General features: G+C 42.0%; 1 protein-coding gene across 3 annotated transcripts in view; it reads right to left on the bottom strand.

The window, feature by feature from the left end:
* Positions 1-24,970, bottom strand: part of IL20RA (interleukin 20 receptor subunit alpha) — a 34,797-nt gene extending 9,827 nt beyond the window's left edge. Inside the window, exons 1-2 of one of the 3 annotated variants that reach the window (XM_013992536.2) lie at positions 24,733-24,970; positions 5,962-6,097 (exon numbers count right to left, since the gene is read on the bottom strand). In XM_013992536.2, coding sequence (XP_013847990.2) covers positions 5,962-6,097; positions 24,733-24,853 — 257 coding nt within the window. In that variant the 5' untranslated portion in view covers positions 24,854-24,970. Of the gene's footprint in view, positions 1-5,961; positions 8,290-9,196; positions 11,089-24,732 lie in introns of those variants that run through there. The other 2 variants (XM_021087511.1, XM_021087494.1) reach the window with 2 other exon arrangements.

Here is a 25,185-nt window from a genome sequence, read left to right as displayed (position 1 = left end):
AATTATAATATGGATAGTACATTTTGAAAGCAGGTACTTTATCATTATTCTTGGGCTACAGTAAAAATTTTACATACTATGCGATCAATTCTTCTATATAAATTTTTAATCCACCATGTGTACCAAGGTCAGTTTGATGGGTCTTTTTTTTTTTTTTTTCCTTCCTGATGGGTTGTTTTAAGTAGTGATTTTTTTTCATGGAAGAAAAATTACCTGGATAGTCTCATAAAGTTTAAAAACCTACTTGTCCTCAAGGGTTTCGGGGAAAATTCACTAGATTGGAGTGTATACCAAAATCTGCATTTTCAATAATCATAGCAAGGATGATGGCATTAACTAGGCTGCTCATATTGATTTTTCCTCTCCTTTATTAAAAACATAACAGCCACAGCAAATAAGGAGGGGGAAATATTTTTAGCACTTCTCAGGTGGGAGAGACTGACATTGAGAATAACTGAGATGGGATGAGCCAAGTGAAAGAGACAGGGTTGCCTGAGAGGTTACTGAAAGCATTAAAGCAGGTAAGTCAGGCTTTTCGAAAGCTAACCCTGGTGGTGGCAAGGGGAATGAAATGGGTCAGGAGTGGCAGACTGGGGAGTAGTTGAGAGGATGCTGGAGTGGGCCTGGTGGAAGAGGTAGATGGCTTGGACAAGGATGGTGGCAGTAGAATGAATGATAGAACAAAAGGAAGAAACAGTAGGAGTCAGGGCTTGGTGACTGAGAGCATGTAAGAGATGCGGGACCGAAGGTATTAAGGATCTTTCTGTCCAGAGAGATGGATGGAACGGCTGTTAACAGATAAGGAACGCAGAGGAAGAGTGAGCCTGGGAAATGGGGAGTGGGGGTGGGGGGCAGGAGGAAGGAAAGATAATGAGTTCAGTTTTGACCTGTCGAGCTCAAGACATGTCAAAGGTAATGAAGGCAGATGCCCAGAAGGCTGCGGAGCTCAGGAGAGAGGCATGAATGGAAGGTGATGATGTTGAAATCGATGGCATAAATCTGCTCATTGAAGGCATAGGCATGAATGAAACTATTCAGGGAGACAAAGCAAAACCTCGGATAAAATTTCAGGAGCATCAAGATTGAAAGGTGAGATGCAAAGTACACTTAGAAATAGCAGCTGAAGAGGAAGAAGGAAAAACAGACATCCTGGAAGTCGAAGGAAGACTGTTGAGGAGGAGGAATGTCTATTTTATCGAGTATCACCAAAGCTTAAGGGTGTTTTCCCTTTTCAGAATATGGCAACAGAGTCCTGAAAGGCAATGTCTCCTAAGCATCATAGCTGCCAGAAAACATTAGAAATGCAATTAGATCTTGTTGACCAGCTTCTCCATCTAAGCAATCACCATACCGAGGGGCTTTCAGACTTTCTTTCACTGTGTGCCGCAGAAGGAAAGACCTTTCACGTTGTGACCCAGTTCCTATGTATGTACTAAAACAAAGGTTTGTCGACTGAAAAAAAAAGCACAACCTAAAAGTTGAGAATTATGTGTTATTGGGAGGACAAAACTGAGGACTTAAGCCTGGACGCAGCTTCTCAGATAGGTCTAAGGGACTGCTCCAAAGAGGTAGGGGAGGTGCCAGGATATGTAGTTTTTGCAACAAAGACCAGGTAGTCAGAATTTCAAAAGGTTACTGTTAATTAAAGAAATCCAGACATCTCAAGTTAATGAATATAGTGCTTTTCTATGTGTGGGACAGATGCAAAAGTCTGGGCTCACTGAAATCATTCCTTTGATTTGCACCTCAGCTATGGGGGCCAGTATTCTGGGTTTCCCATCCTGAGTTTCCTCAGAGTGCATCACTAGGGGGTGGCTTCAGTGGCTGATGGCTTGATGGAGGGCATCCTGTTTCCATCGTGGGTTCCCTCAGGGTACACCACTGGGGCGACTGCAATATGATGGCTTGGTGGCTGCAACATCCTTTGTTTGCTGATATGGCAGGCAACATTTTTTGCACTCACAGGTTGTATAATACCTAAGCTTTCTGATGTGCCAGGCACTTCATTATTTTATTTTCCATTCTAATCCACTCCACGCCATTCCAACCCTTTCCATTGCAAGAATGTTAATCATATCTCTCAAAATTGATTTCATGGCCCAACAACAGGTCTTGACTTGTGGGTCTGAAAAATGTTGCCATCACTAATTTGACCCTTTCTCCTCCAATGTCCTTGCTCTGCCAAGGACAGGGCGGCTTCCTGTGGCAGGTGCTGATGAAGGAGAAATGCTCTTTACTGAATTCTGGACAAAAGGCTTTGTAAGTCTGACAAGCTGATAGCCATGAATCATTCAATAAATTTTCCAATAATGATGTCTGTGATGTCAGAAAGTTGTGCAGAACCCTCAGTGGTCTCTGGTTGTTTTCTGGTAAGAGTAGGAAACATTTATTAAGCGCCGTTTATATGCTGGGACCAGTGCTTAGGATTTACACACTTTGTCTCATTTAAATATCATAACAACCTTAAGGGCCATTATTTTTATCCCATTTTAAAGATGAGAAAATTGAGGCACCGTGAGGTTAAGGTTGCTGCTCGTGTTCATTTGACTAGTAATAGGCATATCTGCGATTTGAACCACTTTTCTCTGATGTTAAAGCTTGTGCTTTCAGAGCTACAGTATATTTTCTGTATTACAATCTTTTGGCAGATATAATTTAAACTTGTGTTAAAATTTTATCTTTAATCTTTGGAAACAAACTTCACTCAAAAGTATAAAATGTAACCTTCCCAAGGTCACCCAGCTAGGTTCAGGACTGTTTGACTTTGTTGCTGAGTATACAGCCTTCTGTCAATGACACCCGCTGCCCTGTATTCCTGCCCACTGTCCACATGCAGAGGCATGTAGGAACTCTAACATGGCAGGTTTCCTTTTAAATCTTCTTTCTGGAAAGCTGTACAATCTAAATTATCTGCTCTCATAGAGCAGTGATGTTTTGTTTCATTTTATTATTTCATTTTTTTTCATCCTCATCCCTTTTTAAAAAAATTTTAAATGATTTTTATTTTTTCCATTATAGTGGTTTACAGTGTTCTGTCAATTTTCTACTATACAGCAAGGTGACCCAGTCACACATACATGTATACATTCTTTTTCTCACATTATCCTCCATCATAAGTGACTCGATAATAGCTCCCAGGGCTATACAGCAGGATCTCATTGCTTATCATTCCAAAGGCAATAGTTTGCATTTATTAATCCCAAATTCCCAGTCCATCCCACTCCCTCCCCCTCTCCCTTGGCAACCACAAGTCTGTTCTCCAAGTCCATGATTTTCACTTATATCTGGAATCTAATATACGGCACAAATGAAGCTTTCCACAGAAAAGAAAATCATAGACTATTTTATTTTTTAAAATTCTTTTCTGAATCATATATAACACAGAAACGACAGAGCAAGCTCCTTACTCCCCCTAATGGAAAAGGAGGCAAGGGCACACTCTGGAGCCATTTCTCTTGAAAGAGTGATGTCTCCGCTCAAACGCTAGCTCCTGAGAAACTCCTGGGCCATGAGAATGAGGTTCTAGATAAATGACGTTATTGTGAATAGCAGCCAAAGTCTTTCACTGCCTTTAGTGGTCAGAATTTTTTTTTCCAAAGACAAAAATTACTCTATTTTAAAAATTATTTTTGGAAATATGGTACAGTTTTTCAACTCACACAATCAGAAAAGTATAATTGAGAGAAAAATGAATCACCATGAAGCCCATTACCCTGAAAGGTTTGATACATATGATTCTGCACATCACATTTGTGCTTATATGTACCTAGAAGAATGATCCAATAGCTGAATACATAGACAAAAACTAGACTATGCCATACTTAGGATTTTAATAAAAGTATTCATTTTAACTTGATTTGAACTTTAAAGAAAAAGCAATTAAAGTGAAATGAAAGGAATTGTTGGAGTTCAAATGTTTCATCACCACAAGAGATATTAGTTCTTAAAAAATCTATTAAATTAAGAAAATCATTTATGAAAGACATTGAGAGTTTAGTTATTAAAATGATGACATTTTAATTTTGGATCACATGTAATGGCTTCGTGCCATGAAATCTTATAGTTTTTTTTTTTTTTACACTTATAGTGTTTTTTTCTACCTTCCGATTTGTTATATTATTGTTTAGGTTCAAACAATTATAGGGAAGTTCTGTAATCACATTTCCATCACTATTTAGTCTTAGTTCTACATTGAGATGGTTTCATTACAAGCTACCATGTTTTTGCCATAATCCCAGCATTACTAAATTCATTTAGGCTCATCTTAATCTTGCTGCTAGCTGGATATCATTGTTAGTTCGCGTTCCCCTCACCAGTCCTGCAAGAGGGTCTCAAAGGAGTGACGGCCCAAGTTCCACCTGCTTGAAAATACATTTGTTGAACTTGGTAGGAGTTTTAGGTCACACCTATTTTTCTCTCAGAAGATGTATCACTGTCATTTGTTGAGTGTTGCCAGATAGAACTCATTGCTTTTGCTCGATGGTCATAAATCATTTCATTTTTTCAAAGGTCAATAATTTCATCAGGATATGTCTTCCTATTATTTGTATTAGATTTTCCTAGCCAGAGCATGCATTTACGACATGCAGTTCCAGATAGTCGTCATTACCTGTTCAATCATTACTATCATAGCTAGAAGAGGTTTTTCATCTCCAGATAAATTTTTATTTTCCTTTCTTCCTAAGTTCTGCCAACTTGCTTTAAAAAATTCTTCCTCTTAGAATCTCTTCTTTGACTCTTCTCTTCTCTGAGTTTTGCTATTAAAGACCATGTTGTTTATGGACTCAAACTACGGACAATTATTTCTCTGAATTGATCTACTATTTCCACAAGAAAGATTTTTGGGAAATTTTATGTTCTTTTCCTTTTTTTTTTTTTGTCTTTCTTCTTTTCAGGAATTAGGGATCAGTGTGTTGGATTCTTTGAGACAACTGCTCTCTGAATGGAGTCAAGCTCTTTTTTGAATATTAGGTGAGTGAGTATAGGAGAGAGGGCCTGTCACACAACCACTCACCACACCATATTATTCCCTTTGCCAGGGAGCCTGTTTTGGACTGCAAGCAGCTGATGTGGCTCATGACATGTCCTTAAGGTCACTGCCTCCCAGCCATCATCACCTCCATCAACTCCTGTACCCATTTCCCTCTGGGCTTCTCCCTGAGCTGTGACCAGGCTTCTACAATGAATATGTCACTTGGACCTGATTTCTCTTTTAGCTCCTCCTCCTTGACGTTCTGTGGCACCAAAGTGGAGCTCTATGGGAACCTGTGCTCAATTTCTGGTGGCAGCTATCCATAGATCCCACATCCTTAGACTGTTAGGTAAACCTAGTATGACGATGTCTACGGTAAAACTATTTTCTTCTGTTGGAGTTTGAGGGTTATAGATTCACTTTCAGTTTCTGTGGGCATTTTCCCTAAGATTCTGAAGTATTTGCTTTGTATGCTTCAGAGTTTGTGGCTTGGATTTATGGCTACTTCTTTCATTTCTTTGAAGATAGACATTGTTTATCTATTTCACATTCTTTTTTGATTGCAGTTAGTTTTGAGGGGGAGGTGAAAAGTGAAAATGTCTATTCACTACTATCTTTAATAGGAACAGTGAGTTGCATAGAATTCTGCCCTCAGTTTCACTTGAAAGGGTCCTGTAATTCTAATAAGTCTAGATGTTTTAGATGTGATGGATGTCTTTGTTTGCTCAGCTACAGAATAACATTTTGACCAACTTCTTTTCTTTAAATAACTTTGTCTTGCCTAAGCATTCAGTATTCTGTCTCCCTGAAGAAACTTGTTGTCTAATTTCATCTAGCAAAACATTACAAGATGATTTAACATGACGTATCTAATGCTTTTCTTTTTCCTCAAACTCTAGTTTAATACAAGAGATGGTTTATCTCTGCACAATTAATAAGAGTCTGAATATTGTGTTTATAAGTTAGCTAAAAAGAAAGAACCAACTTACATGAAATACTGCACAGTGTAAGTAATTTCCGCTCCATGCAGACCCTCTGGTGGGTTCCATTGTAGGATATTCTTCATGTTTATGGATAAGAAGGTGATATTTGTAGGTTTAGGCAGACCACTAGAGATGCAGGGAACTGAAAAAGGAGTAGAGAAGAACTGAGGTCTTAATGGAGAAAAAGGGAAACCTGACGTGTTATCCAAATATGGTCCCCAATAAACCATCTCTTCATGCTTCAATAACTCATGCTCTGGATATTTCCACATTGAACATGACATCATCTCATGACCTTCTTCAACAGGAGTGATTCTGAGACTGAGCCTTAAGAAGGCCTGGGAGCTTCCATGTTTGCCTCTTGAAAGCCCTGAGCTACCATGTAAAAAGTGGGCTTCATAGCTGGAGACAACATGTTGAGAGGCTACGTGAAGAGGGAGACATTCGGCTGTCCCCGTGTCCCAGCTGAGCCCAGCTGTCCAACCAAGAAGCCAGAATGAAGCCACTGTGGACATTCCAGTGTCACGTGCCATAGCCTGAAGCTGCCTGAGAGCCTCTGAATGAGAAGGGCAGAAGAACCATCCAGCTGAGCCCTGGTTAATCCTCGGGGTTGTGACAAATAATAACAAAATGATCATTTTAAACCACTAAGGTTTTTTGTTGTTTTTTTTTTTTCTTTTTATTGCTTCATATGGAAGTTCTCAGGCTAGGGATCAAATCGGAACTATAGTTGTGGCATCTGCAAACTCTACCACAGCTCACAGAAATGCCAGATCCTTAACCCACTGAGTGAGACCAGGGATCAAATCCATGTCCTCATGGATACTAGTCGTGTTCGTCACTGCCGAGCCATGACGGGAACTCCCTAAACCACTGAGTTTTGGGGGTAGTTTGTTATGCACAAGAGGAGAATTGAAACAATCCCCTCATTACATATAGAAATAAAATTTAGGATACATGCCACGGAAAGGCTAGAGATTGGAGACTGGAGCTGGGATTAGCTTTATTAAAGTATACATTAAAACAATAATTATATTGGGAACGAATGAAAGAGGATAATTTATTTCATTAGGCACTATGTTCATGGAACTGTATTCTATGAAAGACTGTATCCTGGAGGATTAATTTATAGACTTCCTCTGTAGCTAAATCATAAAAATAGAGAAACTATCAAAAAATTAGAAAAAAGGAAAGTGAAAAATAGTCTCATAAAGAAAACAAGGATGATCTTTTAGGTTCAATAAATGAAGAAAATCAGTGGTAATACATAAGACTCTAAGTATTAATCTAAATATTGGAGCGATCATGAAGTCCTGAGTATATTATGAAGACATTATGAAGAACTTATCCTATCATAAATATGCATATTCTAGTCAGTGAACTTGGAAAATAACAAATTTTGATATTTAAAATCACCCTTAGGAAATAAAAGTTAGCTAAGCCACTGAAGGCTGGTCTGATCTTGACTAAGGTCCAATAATTCCTGTGTAAATTAATGCAGACTCATGTCAGAGAAACAAATTAGCTTTATGATTGTGGTCATCCTTGGCTAAGATTAGCTCTACACAATGCATTGTAATTCCACAAGCCAAATGAAAAGAAAGAAAAATTTCTTTTCTTTAGAATTAAACTTGGTGATGTAATATGACCCTGAGTCTAAGCCAAAATAAATCCATTAACATGCGGCAGAGTAACCAAACTGTAAGTGATTGAGTTTGTGTTTGCGCATGTGTGTACGAGCATGTGCTATCTTTGTAATCACTCCTACTTTTCACCTTGATCATTTTTTTTTGATACCTCAGTTTTAGAGAGGAAAGTTAAACACTCAAACAGAAGCTCTGTCCATTGGTTCCTGATACAGATTAGGAAACTGAGGCCCAGAGGAGTTCACACAGCAAGTAAGGGGATAAGCTGGGTTCAGAACCCACGGTTCATATCTCCTCACTCACCTGCTACCCCTGTCAAGTAAAATCCCTAGTTGAATTTAAACAAAGATAAGGCAAGACTGATGAGAAAGGCAGTATTAATATAAGATATTAATATATAAAGTGATTTCATAATTTAAAACATTAAATGTTTATCTGGTCAGTAGAATCTTTGGCTCTCACCACATCTTTCGGCAGGAAGGCGCTTCCTTTTCCTTCCAGAATATTTTCTTTTATTCTTGCCCATATTTAGTCTTCGAGAATGCAAATAGGAATCCTATCCTTGCTTTAACACATTTCCTGGACAACACAGGGTGATTAGACAGGTAAAAATTCCTAGAAGGCGGTGTTTGAGTCTATTCTGGTGTCTATTTAGTTGCCAAGTGCAGGCCTTCTATCAACTCGAAACCATAGTAAAACTATATATATATATATACATATATATATACATGTGTATATATATATATTAGTTGATATATATATATATTAGTTGGATATGTATATATATTAGTTGGATATATATATATATTAGTTGGATATATATATATATTAGTTGGATATATATATATTAGTTGGATATATATACACACACACACACACACACACACATACACACATACATACAAACACACACACACATATATAGAGAGTTGGCTTTGGCCTTGGGCTTTAGCTTTATCTCCTATACAGAATTCCACCTGCATTGATGAGAAATGTCAGTTCAGGAGTCATCCTGTTTATTCATTCAGCCATATCTATTGGGTGCTGTTATATTTCACCAAAAAATGTACTGAAGAATGTGACCTGATTTGGAGATAGGGTTATTAAAGACATAATTAGTTAAGATGAGCCCATCCTGGAGTAGAGCAGCCCCTTATCCAGTGTCACTGGTGTCCTTATCAGAAGACAGCCATCTGAAGACACAGTGAAAGGTGTTCTGAAGACACAGGGAGAAGACCATTTGAAGGTGGAAGACTGGAGTGATGCATCTATAAGCCAAGAAGCCTGCCTTCCACCAGAAGGTGGATGAAGCAAAGAGAGAGCCCCTCCAGAAGCTTCAGAGGGAGCATGGGCACTGCCAACACCTTGGTTCTGTATTTTTAGCTTCCATAACTGTGAGAGAACACATTTCTGATGTTTTAAGCCATCCAGTTTGTGGTGCTTTGTTACAACAGCTCCAGAAAATGAATACAGGTGCCACTGTGTGGATATGTGATGGTGAATAAACAGAGAATGTTCCTTCCCTTATGGAGATCCTGACCAGTGGGGAGAGAGACACCACTTACAAGTCAAAACACAAACACACTCATACTTACAAATTTGGTGAGCCAGCTATGAAAGGTAATAGAGTTGGAGTAGTAGGCCAGTCAGCTGTGAGGTGGGAGGGCAGGGTTCCAGGCAGAGACTCCAGAGAGGAGAAAGAGCCCATCCAAAAAGACTGTGCCCTTGGAACTGTCACAAGATCAGTGTGGCTGGAAAAAGTACGGAAGAGGAGAATGACTGCAATGTAATTTAAGAAGTTTCAAGGGGCCAGATCCCCCAATTTTTGTAAACCCTGGGAAGGAAGCTGGATTATAAACGAAATTCAGTAGAAAAGTATTGAAGCCTTTTAAGCCTTGGAAGCCATGAGCCTTTTTAGTATTTCAGATGGATTACTTTACCACTGAGGGGAGAAAAGATTGGATGGGGGCAAGAACAGAATTGGAGAGACCAGCAAGACCTTAACTGCAGCAGCCCCAGGAAGGAAGGCTGAGCTTGCACCAAGATGCAGGCTGTGGACATGAGGGTGGGCTGGGCGCAGCTCTATTTTCAAAGTAGAAACAGCAGGACCTCCTGATGAAGCAGAGCTATGAGCGTCTCATCTATAAGAGAGCTGCTGGGTTGGGAAAGCTAAATCCACAGATGAGGGTTTGCCAAGGAATATTTGCTCTTGTATCTGTTTTGATGATGCAAAAGAGTGATAAAAAATAGAGTTAGCACTTTGGTTTTAAGGAGGAGAAATAGCACATTTAAAAAAGAACAACTGGTAACTAGTATTTCCTTGTGGTGTTTTAATCTTTGCAATGTTTTAGGGACCCTTTTTTTTTTTTCAAATTTGGAAAACATAAAGAAAACCCTCCTGAATAAACGTTCCAAGTGAGATAAGTCATTTTCTTAACCTGCCAGTACTGATAAGATAATTTAATCAACACCAAAGTGAAAATATGCCATACCCACACTGATATCAGGAGTCACGTGCCAATGGGTGGCGAACAAAAGCATTTTTGTTCCCATAGATTTATGGCCTGGAAGTACAGCTCTGATTCTCTGACAGTCCATCAATTTCATATCCCTAATAAAGAAGCTGTTGGATTGGCACACATCCTTTTACTTCTGGGAGTGCTCTACCTACAACTTCGGTTTGGTCCACGAGGTTCTCCGTGATCTGGTCTGGCCTCTCCTTTAGTAATCCTACCAAATGCACTATGTTCACCAGTTACACCAAATTACCTGCAAAACCTTAACTTGCTCTGCCATTTTTACGCCTTTTCAATTTTGGTGTCCTCCTAAAAGATGCCTTATTTTTTTTTTTCCAAGTGTGCATCCATTTAGTGAATATTGGCTGGTGCTATTTTAATGGCCTGATTTTGTTGTGAGGTTGGGTAAGGTCTCCCCTGTGGGAAGTGGACATTCCTGATGACAGTCGCTGGATTAAAGCCTGGTCTTTTGAAAGAAAATGAAACTCAGAGGACCTCAGGAAGGGACAGGAACTCCGGGCTCCCTGTGAGCTCCTTGACTGGGCTACGGACTTTGAGCAGTGGAGGGAGACTTGAGGGACCTCCTTGGATTATGGGTACTTAAGATGACTTCTGCCCTAACAAAGCTGTGAGGGGTCGGCACGGAGGGGTCCACCTCATGAGTTAGTTACACTTTGTAAGTCACTCATTTAGACTTGTGTTCTTTCTCTGTGTTTACGTTCCTCTTGTTACATCTTGGCCTTTGGGAAAGTCTTCTAGCCCAGCTTCATTTACGTTATAGCACGAGAAAGAGAAAGTCCTGTGTCTCCTCTTGGGTCCTTCTAGTAGAAAGCGAATAGATAAATGACATTTGAAATGGGTCAATCTATGACAACTTGGCTAGTGGAGTTTTACTTATCTCCATTTTTTTGTCTTTTTAGGGCTGCACCTGAGGCATATGGAGGTTCCCAGGCTAGGGGTCAAATTGGAGCTACAGCTACTGGCCTATGCCACACCCATGGCAATGAGGGGTCTGAACTTTGTCTGCAACCTACACCACAGCTCACGGCAATGCCGGATCCTTAACCCACTGAGCAAGAACCTGCACTGAACCCACTGGGATCGAACCTGCATCCTCATGGATGCTAGTCAGATTCATTTCCACTGAGCCATGATGGGAACTCCATGGAGTTTTATAAAATGTGGCTGCTACACTGGTTTCAAGACTTACCTTTCTCTAGGCATAATGAAATGGTATGTGACATTTCCTGAATGGCCTCAGAGCTAATACTAAGGTCATCGTCTAAGTATGTTGTGGTTTCAATTATGTGCCTGACAGTAAAAGATATTCCCACTTCATGACACTGTGGGAAAAATCTGTGCATAAATTAGTACCTGATAAACACCAGTAAAAAGCAATGAGGTTTTCAGAGTGAACTCACAAAGGGCTGGGGTAATCAGCCTCCAGGTTACCCAAACCTCTCCTTTCTGAGGCTGAGGCTTTGCTGACTTTCCCATTGCAGACAGTATGTTAATTCACTCTGAGAAAAACCACCAGACTGCAAGAGGCTGAAGAGTCAAATGTGTCCACTTCTGGGGACGTCCCCTTGGGGTCATTCAAGTTACTCCAGCTCATAATTAACAAGGGAACCTGAGCCTTGAGGAAGCCCTGCCCAGCTCTGCTGCCAGAGTCTCCAGCCCTCCAGCCGCATCCTCTTTCTGAAGCTGAAGCAGCGAAGGAATCACTAGGCTCTGAGCTGTTTTACGCTGGGCACCATGTCTTATAAGAGTCTTTGTATGCTCAGTGCCTCAAAATAAATACTTTTGAGCTGAACTAACCAGGGACCATGGGAACTCACATAAACTGTGGAAACAGGGCAGGACCCAGATTCACATGAACATCTGAATGAGGATGAAACAGCCCAAACCACCAAATCTTGATAGCTTAAAATCACCTTGGGAAACATATTATTCATAAGGGATTAGTACAGTCAGTAGATAATCAACTGATGCTCTCTTTTTTTGGCCTTTTAGGGCCGCACCCATGGCATATGGACGTTCCTAGGCTAGGGGTTGAATCGGAGCTACAGCTGCTGGCCTACACCATAACCACAGCAACATGGGATCCAAGCCACCATCTATGACCTACACCATAACTCATGGCAACACCAGTTCCTTAACACACTGAGGAAGTCCAGGAATCGAACTGGAATCTTCATGGATACTAGCTGGATTCTGCTGCGCCACAACGGGAACTCCCAACTGGTGCTTTTTAATCAAAGAAGAGCAGCTCAGGCAAGCAGTTTCTACATTCTGCAAGTATCTTTTGAAATAGAAAAATACCTTACTATGCTTTGCAAGACCAAAAAAATTAAGAAAATTCACCTCCTAAATGAGTTTTCAGTTGTGGGAAATGGAGTTATAAACAGTTGATGTACAGAGTTCCCGTTGTGGCTCAGTGGTTAATGAGTCCAACTAGGAACCATGAGGTTGTGGGTTCGATCCCTGGCCTTGCTCAGTGGGTTGAGGAGCCAGCATTGCCGTGAGCTGTGGTGTAGGTCGCAGATGTGGCTTGGATCTCGTGTTGCTGTGGCTGTGGTGTAGGCTAGCAGCTACAGCTCTGATTCGACCCCTGGCCTGGGAACCTCCACATGCCACAGGTGCGGCCCTAGAAAAGACAAAAAAAGAAAAAAAAAAAAAAGTAAAAAACGGTTGATGTACAAAAAGCACCAGAGGGTGATTAACCAATTTCAGGAAGCAAAAGTTGTAAATAATTCATCCTAACCTCCAAAGGAGAGTTAAACGGCATCACTGCCTTCAAATAGATCATCTTAAGTATTGTTATAACTTCATCATCCTAAAAGGAAAGGCATACTTTCTTTTGTCTTAAGTTATAAATGATTTCTCCTGAAAAATATTTACTCCTCTTTCTTCCTTTCTCCCTTACTATATATCAAGCATCCTTAAAAAGTGAATCACCAGGAGTTCCTGTTGTGGCTCAGCAGGTTAAGAACCCAGCGTAATCTCTGTGGGGATGTAGGTTCGATCCCTGGTCTTGCTCAGTAGGTTGAGGATCTGGTGTTACCACAAGTTGTGGCATACGTTGCGGACATGGCTCAGATCTGGCGTTGCTATGCCTATGGCATAGGCCGGTAGCTGCAGCTCCGATTAGATCCCTAACCTGAGAACTTCCATATGCCACAGGTGCGGCTGTAAAAAAAAAAAAAAAGTGAATCATCTAAATAGCACTTAAAATGTGATCCAGGAACTAGTTATCCGGGAGGAGATATCTAACTGTCATCTATAAAGGAGAGAGCATGGTGCAGTGTTAACATTAGTTCTTTTGAACCTGGTTGTCTTCCTCTACCAATCCCACTACTATCATCTCTATTATTTCTTTGTGTTCAACCTCTGTTTTCTCTGTGATACTGCTGTGCCTTACACAGGGCACTGCCACTTGCCCTATCTCATTGGCTTCTGATAACTGCTGATGTGAGTGGATCAGAAAGCAATTGTAAGAACAGGCGTCCTTGAGCCCATTGGGGCCTACTTCCTGATCCACCGCTTACCTAAGCCGTGGGCCCGGAAGTAAGTTATTTAACCTCTGTTCTCAACTTCCTCCTTTGTAAAATGAAACAATCATACCATCTGCCTCATAGGCTTGTTGGGAGGCTGAAGTAGGATTCTTTTATGTAGAGGACGAGACTGCATGATCATGATAAAGTTTGCATGTTACAGATGGTCGCTTCTAAGGGGAGGTATAAGAAATTCCATCATGAAAACCTGAGTATTTCTCCTCCACTGACGCTCTTCCTGGTGGAAGCATACCTAGTCCCATCATTCATTCAACCTCATTGCTGGGCACCTACTAGAAATAGAAACTGATAGGCACCGGGGTGCAGCAGAGGACAGAAACACACAGAAAGCCCTGCCCTCCTGAAGCACATATTTTCTGAATTTGGGACACAATCCATCAATCTACGTTTTCCCTGCCAGCTGTGTGAACGTTTATCTGGATGAGTGATATATAAGTCATACATAAAAAGCATGTTATGTCTTTATAGCCACACCTCAATAAGTAAATCTATGTGCTTAAACATGTTTTGGAATATTGCTGTTGGTGTTTGATAGCAAGTAGGACTTAAAAGTTGAGATTACTTCTTCCTTTTTTTTTTTTTTTTTTTTTTTAAAGGGCCAAACCCACTGGGTATGGAAGTTCCCATGTTAGGGGTCTAATCGGAGCTACAGCTACAGGCCTACGTCACAGCCACAGCAACACATGATCTGAGCTGCATCCTCGAACCACACCCCTATTCACAGCAATGGTGGTTCCCCAACCCTCTGGGAGAGCCCAGGGTTGGAACCCACATCCTCACGGATACTAGTCGGATTTGTTTCTGCTGTGCCACAGTGGGAACTCCTGAGACGACTTCTTAAGATAAATATGTTGGCCTTTACCTATCAAAGCGTGTGCATCTTCCAAACAGTGCCCTTGGAAGGGTTTATAATTATTCCTTGGTACCACCCAGCTCATGACATTTGGGGTAAGCTTTCTTTCAGCTGTGACGCTCGGAGGTAGCTTATAAACATGTCAAACATTCCATCTCATATCTCTATAGTCACAACTTGTTTCTGCCCAACAGAGCATTTCCCAGCTGGTCACCTAAGTTTGTTAGAAGTGGCTAGGAATGCTTTTGAAAATTAAACCACACCTCGAAGATGAAGGTTTGCCACTGAATGGGTTGTTCTGGCCAACGTGTGCAGGTTCCATCCAGAACTCAGGAAAAAGGAGTTCAGGAAATACATTGTGAGATTTTTGTGCATAACCTATTTTGAGGATTATTAATTTGTTTGGGTTGGTGCCATTGTTAGAAAATCAGTCCTGCTGCCCTGTCATCTCTTATGTGAATGTCCTTCCCTTCCCTTTCAGGAATTTGCTTTTTTGAGGGCAGGGACTCGATTTTCTCCACATCTTGTCATCTCCAAAGTGACTCTGCAAAGTGAATATCATAGCAACTGTGGAAAAGTAGTCAAATGTGGGTTGGAGTCTCTAGAACGTGGTAACTTGCCTCAGAAAGGAAAAGATAAAAGAAAGAACAGAATCAAAGACAAACCTTTTGGAACCACTAAGGTACTGGGCAAAACAGCTGTTGGGAACTCCAGGTTCAGTCAACAGGCATTTATTAAATATCAACACACACCATCCACTTTATTTTTCAAATCATTTTCACAATCAGTACTTCTTTTTATCCTCACCTAAGTAATGTAATTCTTCCATTAATCATCATTTGATATTTTCAGAGAGAAAACCAAAAAGACAAAAATGTGAGAAAAAAATAATAGAAAGAGTAAAAATAATTTCTTAGTGGAGACTTGGAAATAATTAATAGTATTTACTTCTGCTTGCTGTTAATTGGGATATTGAAGTAAATGAGGTCGCGCGTGGGATCTCGATTATGACTTCAGACTTTCTAATCAAACAAGATGAAGAGGGATGTATACAGTAGCTACCAAAAAAGAGTTGAGGAGTTCCTGTTGTGGCACAGCGGAAACGAATCCAACACGTATCCATGAGGATGTGGGTTCGATCCCTGGCCTCACTCAGTGGGTTGGGGATCCGGCCTTGCTGTGAGCTGTGGTGTAGGTCTCAGACGAGGCTCAGATCCTGCGTGGCTGTGGCTGTGGCTGTGGTGTGGGCTGGCAGCTACAGCTCTGATTAGACCGCTAGCCTGGGAACTTCCATGTGCCACAGGTGCGGCCCTAAAAAGCAACTTAAATTAAATTAAATTTTAAAAATAGACTAAAGGTGCAATGTTTTTCCATGGGTTTACTTCCTCTATAGTGACAAGTCAATGCTTTGATGTTTTGATGGTGACTAGGACTCAGATCAGACCCCTTTGGGCTTGAATTATACCTTGATGAAGTTGTTTAACCCAATGCAATAAAGTGAACAGCAGTTCTATGTGCTCATAGGCCTCACTGAAGATCAGTTCTTTGAGGTGGTTTTCCTGCCACAAGGATGTTAAAAAAAAACACTGGTCAGGATAAAAGCAGAGCCACAATCTAGAGGCCGCCCACAATGAGTCAAAGGCACTGACAACACTGGCATGTCTCCAGGATCAACTCAGAGGACGGATCAATGAAGACATTCCCTTTGCTCTTGGACATTAAATCTAACAGAGCCTTCAAAGGACTGTGTTGATTCAGGAAGTAGGAAAGAGCACCCAGGACGTTGTGGGCCCTCTTAGAAAACCACAGCTGAAACCTGGGTGCCTTGTGATAACTGTTTGTGGTTGAGGTCAGTACTGCCCAGAGCCGCAGACCACAGTGACCTGTGGTGGCTGTCAATGACCTTGAGGTCAGGTTGTCCCCTACCCAGAGAGCTCCTTACTCCTGCCCACTTGCCAGTACCACCCTCACAAAAATCCTCCTTTTCCGGAGATTCTGCGATTTGTTGTTGGGTTTTATTTGCTGATTTGCAGCTTTATAAGAAAAAAGGTAGGTGTGAAAAAAAGAATATTAGCTCCTGGTAATTTATAGACAGAATGTGCTTAGAGGAGGATTTAGCTTTATTTTTCTCGCTACTATTTAAATGAAAAATATATAAAAAAATATAACACATGCATCTCAAACTCTCATAAGTCTTAGTTTCTCTTTTCATTGGAAGCCTTGCTTGACTCCGAGATTAGAATGGTTCCCTTGTTCTGGGCTTCTGAAAAGCTTGGCTTTCTCAATTTTGGCATTTATACTTTAATGTAATTGCCTGAGATTAAAAGCTCCACAGTCTCCAGAAAGAGACCTTGTTTTCTTGTTTTCGTCAATGCCTAGAACAGTTCCTGATAGTTACGAATGAATGACATCAAATAAATGAGTGAATAAATAAATAAATGAAAAGTGCTCAAAGGAAGATTTATTTTATTTTATTTTATTTTCAGGGCATATGGAGGTCCCCAGGCTAGGGGCTGAATTGGAGCTACAGCTGCCTGCCTACACCATAGCCACAGCAATGCGGGATCCAAGCCACATCTGCAACCTACACCACATCTCATGGCAATGCCAGACCCCTGACCCACTGAGTGAGGCCAGGGATCGAACCCACATCCTCATGGATACTAGTCAGGTTCGCTTCAGTTGTACCACAGCAGGAACTCCCAAGAAGATTTATTTTAAAATCACGTGTCAAGTTGAATTTTAACTTTTAACAACTCAAAATGGATGTGTGGAGTATAAAGGTAATTCTTTTTCATTAAATCTGATCACCTCAAAGATCTCATTCCCTGAAGCTATCTGCTCCTAAGGTGCATGTGATAGTTTATTTTGTACTTAAAAACTATGGGCCAATTTTTAAAACAAGTGAGAGCATGCAGGAGATAACTCAGGGGTCTTTTTACAGCATATGTGTTTTAATTGAGAATGGAGACGGAGGGCTGACTTGGAATCACATAGAGAGGTGGTCTTAAGCATGAAAATGGTCTGTGTTGGAGCAAGAAAATGTTGCAGTGAAAGTGCCCCATAGAGAAGCAGAGACAGGAGGCAGAGCTCTGAGCATGGTGAATCCTTCTGCTAAAGAAATTTAAACTCCACCATCTTTATTACACAGCCATTGATGGCCCTCTACTTTAAAAAAAAATTAAGGACTTTTTAACATATAACACCAAGATTTAATTGACATACATCATTATATTAGTTTTAGGTATACAGCCTAATGATTCCACGTTGTAGATGTCATGAAATGGTTCATCTTATGGAAAGTACAAGAGAAGATTCACCTCTGTCCTCCACATTTTCAGAAGAGCCTTTTGGGCGTGAGACTTCTCCAACGTTTCCCTTTGGCAGGGATGCAAGCTAATAAACATGAGGAGGAGAACTGCTCCATGCGGTTGGAAGGATAGCTTTTCTCCACTTTGGGAGCTGAGCCCAAGGCTCTGGGTCACCACCCAAGTCTTTGAGGGTATGGTAGGTGTTACAAATGCCCTTGTGTCTCCCTCCCACCAAAGAAATATGTTGACATTCTAACCTCCAGTACCTCAAAAAGTAACCTTAATTAGAGAGAGGGTCTTTAAAGAGGTAACCAAGTCAAAAAGAGGTCATTAGGACGGGCTTCAATTCAGCGATACTGACATCCTTATAAAAATGGACAACTTGGACACAAAGAGAGACATACACAAAGGGAAGAGTATGTGAAGCAATGGAGAGAACACTGTGTGAAGGCAGAGGACTGGAATGATGATCAAGAGGCCAAGGAATGCCAAAGTCTGCCAGCAACTACGCGATGCCCGGGGGGCTTGGATCAGAGTCTCCCTTACCACCTTCAGAAGGGATCAACCTGCCAACACCTTGACCTCAGATGTCTTGCTTCCAGAACTGTGGGCTGATAAATTGATGTTATTTTAAGTTGCCCAGTTTGTGGTACTTTGTTATGGCAGCCTTAACAAGCTAATACAGTAGGTATCTGGGGCTGGCTTGTATCTTTCCTCAAAAATGAGCACAATGTTTATTGAAGAGAAAAATGAATTGCTTTTTTTTTCATCTGAAAGTTAAGATGAGGGGACTGATGGAGGAGAAAAAGTTGAGGAGGACATTTAAAAGGAGAAGTAATATAAACACATGCTTTCACTAGAAGGATGCCGTTGACAAAATACCGCATATCACCAAACTACAAATGTAACTGGATGGAATGGGAACGTGAGGAGGCTGGATTAAAAGTATATATGTCAAGAATCAGGAGTTCCTGTCGTGGCGCAGTGGTTAACGAATCCGACTAGGAACCATGAGGTTGCGGGTTTGGTCCCTGCCCTTGCTCAGTGGGTTAACGATCTGGCGTTGCCATGAGCTGTGGTGTAGGTTGCAGACTCAGCTCGGATCCCATGTTGCTGTGGCTCTGGCGTAGGCCGGTGGCTACAGCTCCGATTCAGCCCCTAGCCTGGGAACCTCCATATGCCTCGGGAGCGGCCCAAGAAATGGCAAAAAGACAAAAAAAAAAAAAGAATCAGATGTGTAAGGAGTTCCCATCTGACTAGCATCCATCAGGATGCAGGTTCGATAGCTGGCCTCACTCAGTGTTTCAAGGATCCAGCTTTTCCCTGAGCTCTGGTGTAGGTCACAGACATGGCTCGGATCTGGCATTGTATGGCTGTGGTGTAGGCCAGCGGCTATAGCTCTGATTAGACCTGTAGCCTGGGAATCTCCACATGCCTTGGGTGTGGCCCTAAAAAGACACCAAAAAAAAAAAAGAATCAGACATGTAAGAAAAACTTACTGACAAATCTGTATAGAACAGGTATGCACAGTCTCTGTGCCTGGATGGAGGTGGAGCTGGCATTTGATGAAGCAGTTGCATTAAAGGGGGTTGAGTGGAAGCCATTTTGGAAACTCAGGGGGCGATGCAGTGACCACCAACTTGAAAAACAGGACTGATTTTGAATAGATAATATATGTAATCAATAAAAATTTCCTTTCGTGGAGTTCCCATTGTGCCTCAGCGGTAACAAACCTGATTGGTAGTCATGAAGATGCGAGTTTGATCTGTGGACTCGCTCAGTGGGTTAAGGAAAAGACAACAAAGATGAAAAAGGAAGGCACCTTTTAGGCATCAGGAACCCTGTGATTACCAAGAACCTGATGCTGAATCACTTAAGGACTAATATGCAGGGCGTAGTGTTTTCAATGTGGTCGATCAGCCATCTCATTATGATCTCCAGTGAGTCCGCCTGAGCGCTTACAGAAAAAAATGGAACCCACACATACAGAAAAGGCCAGCAGAGAGAAGGACCTGGCGGCATAACTGGGGAGGCAGTTAGCTGAGAGGAAAGAAGACACAGAGGAAATGTGATGGTTGCAGTCAATGAGCTGAACAGCTTGTTCCATATGACTTCATCCGCTTAGAATCAGGACCAACAACAGGTGAAGACAAAAGAGATAAAGACCTCAGCTCATTACATGGAAGAACATTCTAGTCGTTGGAAGTGCGCAGTGATAGGACAGCCTGATTTGGGTGTCAGGTAGTGAGTTTCCGGTGATGAGAGGTGCTCAAACAGCAGACAGGTAATGACTTGAAAGTTGTGTTGCAGAGAAGATGCACAAGAAAAGCAACTGGATGGGATTTGAAGGTCCTGTCAACCCTACGAATTGTGAAAATAAAGCAGAGGAAGAATTTAACTTTAATGTCTCCAGCAAGCATTATTTTTTTTTTAAAGTTCTCTTGTTCTTCAAATTTACATATCATTGACACATCTTGGAATTGATTATAGCGATTTAATTAATTTTTCTGGTATCAGCTTTTTTATTTCTATTTTTTAATTTTATTTTTAGATTTTTTTTAAGGTGGCACCCAAGGCATATGGAGGTTCCCAGGATAGGGGTCAAATCAGAGCTACAGCTAGAGTGACGGGAGATCCAAGTGGAGTCTGGGACCCACACCACAGCTCATCCTGGGATGTGGGATCCTTAACCTTTTGAGCGAGGCCAGGGATCAAACCTGCATCCTCATGGATACTAGTGGGATTCGTTAGCCATTGAGCCATGACGGGAACTCCTAATTTTTTATCTTTTAGGGCCATATCCATGGCGTATGGAAGTTCCCAGGCTAGGGGTCGAATCAGAGCTGTAGCTGCTGGCCTACACCACAGCCACAGCAAGACGGGATCCAAGCCTCGTCTGTGATCTACACCACAGCTCACGGCAATGCTGGATCCTTAACCTGCTGAGCAAGGCCAGGGATCAAACCTGTGTCCTCATGGATACTAGTTGGGTTTGTTACAGCTGAGCCACAAGGGGAACTCCTAGAAGGTCATTTTTTTTTTTAATAATTTTTTTATTTTCCCACTGTACAGCAAGGGGGTCAGGTTATCCTTACATGTATACATTACAATTACATTTTTTCCCCCACCCTTTCTTCTGTTGCAACATGAGTATCTAGACAAAGTTCTAGAAGGTCATTTTTATAAAGATCACACATATCAATAAAGATGCTTTAGAACAAAAAATTCAAATTTACTGAGTGGTATCTGTAGAAAGTACCATGCTGAGCACTAAAAAATTAGTTAATATTTTATGTTAGTATGCTTATTCTAAAACATGGTTTTATAGCATTAATATTAAAATTAAAATATATGTTATTGTCTATTGTCTTTATCTAAAGTATGTGCTTAAATGGAAAATCTGGGAGTTCCCATTGGGGATCAGTGGAAATAAATCTGACTAGCATCCATGAGGATGCAGTTTGATCCTTGGCCTTGCTCAGTGTGTTAAGGATCCTGCGTCGCTGTCACTGTGAGCTGTGGTGTAGGTTGCAGATGTGGCTTGGATCCCACGTTGCTGTGGCTGTGGCGTAGGCCAGCAGCTACAGCTCTGATTCGACTTCTAGCCTGGGAGCCTCCATACGCTGCTGGCGGGGTCCTAAAAAAAAAAAAAAAAAAAGGCAAAAAATCATCATTATGCATAATAGCTGTTGCAGTCAATATCCACTGAGGGATACTAAAATTAGTGGGTGTTAATTTGAGGAAAAACAGGATATTTGCATGATCTCAAAATATCTTCCCACAAGATAATTACTAAGCAGAAAGTGAAAAATAGTAAGTCTACAATGAAAAACCCTGCAGACACCACCTAAGCCAAGTGACTAAGGTTAGCATCACCAGGAAGAAGACTTTTCGATATCACAAACCCTTTGATGTGGGGCATTAGGAAAGAGAGCATAACCTGTGTGGTATCGTTGCCTTAAAGAGATAACCTCACTTTAATCATGAGCAAACATCAAATGAACCGACAGTCTGAGGAAGAGGTGACCAGAACTCTTCAAAACTGCCAAGGACAAGAAAGCAAAGAGAGGCTCAAAGACTGGAGGACAGGAAGGAGAAACAGCAACTAAATGAAAAAAGGGATCCTGGATTGACCCTAGAACAGAAAAAGGGCGCTAGTAGAAATGGGGGGAAATTGGAACAAGGTCCGTAGCTTCGTGAATGGTGTTATATCAGGGTTAGTTTTCTGGTTGTGAACATTGTACAATGGTTATGTAAGATGTGAAAATTAAGGTGAGGGGTTCATGAGAACACTTATTTCTTTAGCTTTTTCTTTCAGTGTCAAATGAGTTCCAAATTAAAAGATAGAAAATAATGAAGAAAATGTAATTAGTTCACTGGAATCATTTGTGTGTGTGTGTGTGTGTGTGTGTGTGTGTGTGTGTGTGTGTGTGTGTGTGCATGAAATATATCCTGGAATAAGCTAGTGAAATAAAATAACCCATGTGGCTACATTTTTTATCAAAGAACATACACTTTAACAAACACCTTCACTGTGTTAATTATAACATTCTAGTTCTAATAAGCAGAGATGCTGTAATATTTAGACAGCATGCAAAAGATCCGAAAAAAGTTAGGCTCCTTTGTTCACAGACATAAGAAACTCTATTTTTCCCTCTTGGGGAGTTTGGGAAGCTCTTCTTGGGGGGAGGCACACTGGAGGTGAGATTGCCAAGTCTGAGCAGGGGCTGGGGATAAGGGATAGAGTGGGTAGGAAGGAGTTGCAAGTATGAAGTCCATGAGCTGGAAAGGGGTTTGGTTTGCTTCAGGGACTGGGAAAAGTCCAGTATGGCAGGAATTAAGCGGTGTGAGGTAAGGCTGCAGAGATGGGCAGGAGGGGGCCACCTAAGACCTCACAGGAGAATTTAATATCACACTATGACCTGCGGCAGCCTCTGAAGGGCTTAAGGATGTGAGATACATGACCTTGTCATCTCCTTCCACTCTCTTGCTGGCTTTAAAGCCTCCTTTCTATTATGCTTATCACAGTTCTTTATATTCAAGGAGGCGGAAAACATGGGAATGGGCCAACAGGGCTGAGTTTGAGAAGCCATGGTCATAGACTTCCTACTGAAACTTCTGTAGCTGGAGCATTTATTTATTTATTGTCTTTTTAGGCCACACCCGTGGCATATGGAGGTTCCCAGGCAAGGGGTGGAATCAAAACTGACCATGAGGGGGTTTTGTGTGTGTGTGTGTGTTTGTTTGTTTTTTCTCTTTGGATGTTTGGTATTGTACAGCGCAATCCAAACACACAGCTGTGACTTTGGATTTTTTGTTCTAAAAGTTGTTTAACAAACTAAAGCATGCATCTGCTAGAGAGTAGCAATGTTATATAACTCTTAGAAAGTTCACATTGCTCAGCAGATATTGCGGTGGATCCATCTAGATAGACTTGTTCTCTACTAATAGGCAGGTATGGTATCCAGGTAACCACCTATACCTTCTCACCTGAGTTTCCCAGCAGCCCTCAGGGTGCCTGGAGGCCCAGAGACGGATGCTTTAAGAAGAGCTAAGAAAGTACCTGAGGCTTGTGGGTCAGAAAAGAGTTGCTTCTATTTGTTTTTCCCCCGAAATTTTGCTTTGAAGCCAAGAATATTATTACCTTCTACTATCCCCAGCCAGTCAAAGAGCAAGCTTTATTTCCCTCTCTGATTAGAAATAGAAACAACCAAGTTCATTATCTGTTAGTTGAGACTCAGTATCTGGATAAGTCAGAAGTAGTCTCCTTCCATTCAGCTTACCTAGAAATACTTATCACAAGACAAAGGAACTACGATTTCTGGTAAATTTAGGATTTAGAAGAAAAAGAAAATTTTGTGTGTGTGTATATCTATTGTTCAAAAATTGGTCCAAAATCTCTATGCACACTTTTCTTACCTTTCTTACTATACTGAAGTTTAGTAACTTTTTCTTTGACTACTAAGCACACTGCAGTTTCATGGACAACTTTCCTCCTGCATTCACTGCCATTTGTTGTTCAGCTCTGGGTTAAAAATATGGAAACCTGGGCCAAAATCTGTACAAAGTACAGTAAACTATAAAGTTTTGCTGTTTTTAATTTTTAAAAAAGGAAGGGTCTAAGTTACATTGCTTTAAAAAAATTCTTTTTCTCATGCAACAGGGATGCAGAAGGAAAACAGAAATCAAGTTAATGAATCATTCTGGTTTACTGGGTTCTGGTTGGTAGACAGTTGAAACTTCAAAACAAAACCAAAAAACATCAGTTACCTTACGCCATGGATCAAAGTTTTGATACTGCCGACAAATCAAAAGCACACATACATCAGTACATCGTCAAAACTGCAAAGGAAAAAAATTACCCAGGAAAGAGGAGGGTCTTACTTCAGAAACATTGCCCCCTTTCTAGGTCCCGCGTTCCCTCAGAACTCTGTCCTGGAGTTGTTTTTTTTTTTTTTTTTTTTTTAGGCGCAGGCATCGCCGCCTATCCCGGGGAACTCCCTATTGAAGGCTGACAGGTCCGTGCGGCCGCGGTAGGAGCGGAGGGAGTCAGCGACTTGCAGGCCAATGCCAAGCGCAAGGTCACTGTCGTCGACTGCAAGTTACCATCTGAGGGTACCACTCAGAGCGACCACCGTCAAACTTCCTCCATCTCACCCACATCCCCAGCGACGAAAAGTGTGAAATGCCGAGTGTGCGAACTTGACCCTGAACCAGGCGCGCGTCAGGAGGCCACAAGTGTGCCGCCGGGGCTCCGGGGGTCTCCGTGCAGACCCGCGCGCCTCCGGATCCGCGCTCCCAAAAGCAAAACCCGGGGGCGGGCAGGCCAGAGCCAGGCGCAGCTGATTCGTCATGGGGCGGGTGCAATCCTCCTACCTGCCTGTCCCGTCGGCGAGGCCACCACCAGCAGCAGTAGCGGCGGGAACAACAGCGGCAGGGTCGGGAGGCCCGGCACCCCTGTGGCCGCAGCCCTCGCTGGGGACGGTGGGGCGCACATGGACCGCCGGGCCTGGTTACATCTTCGCGGGCAGCCCGCAGCGTCGGACGCCCGGTCGAGCAGCCGACGGTGGGAGCGCGGCCTCCAGTCGGTGCACCCGGCGCCAGCCCCGCCTGCGCGCCGAGCTCCAGTCGGCCCGGCGCCGGGGGAGGCGGTACCGCGGCCGTCTGCGCCCCGCCCGCATCCCGCCGCAGCTGGAGCTGGATGCCAAGGCGAGGGGAGGGCCCGGCCAGGGTAGTCCCAGCCACTCAGGTTCCCAGAGCTGAGAATCTGTGACTTTCCACCTTCCCAACCAACGAGGTCACTCCTGCAGGGAAAACCTCCATACAGTA

The sequence above is a fragment of the Sus scrofa genome, chromosome 1, assembly GCF_000003025.6.
Source record: "Sus scrofa isolate TJ Tabasco breed Duroc chromosome 1, Sscrofa11.1, whole genome shotgun sequence".
Lineage (NCBI taxonomy): Eukaryota > Metazoa > Chordata > Mammalia > Artiodactyla > Suidae > Sus > Sus scrofa.
This window is presented reverse-complemented; position numbering and strand designations above follow the sequence as displayed.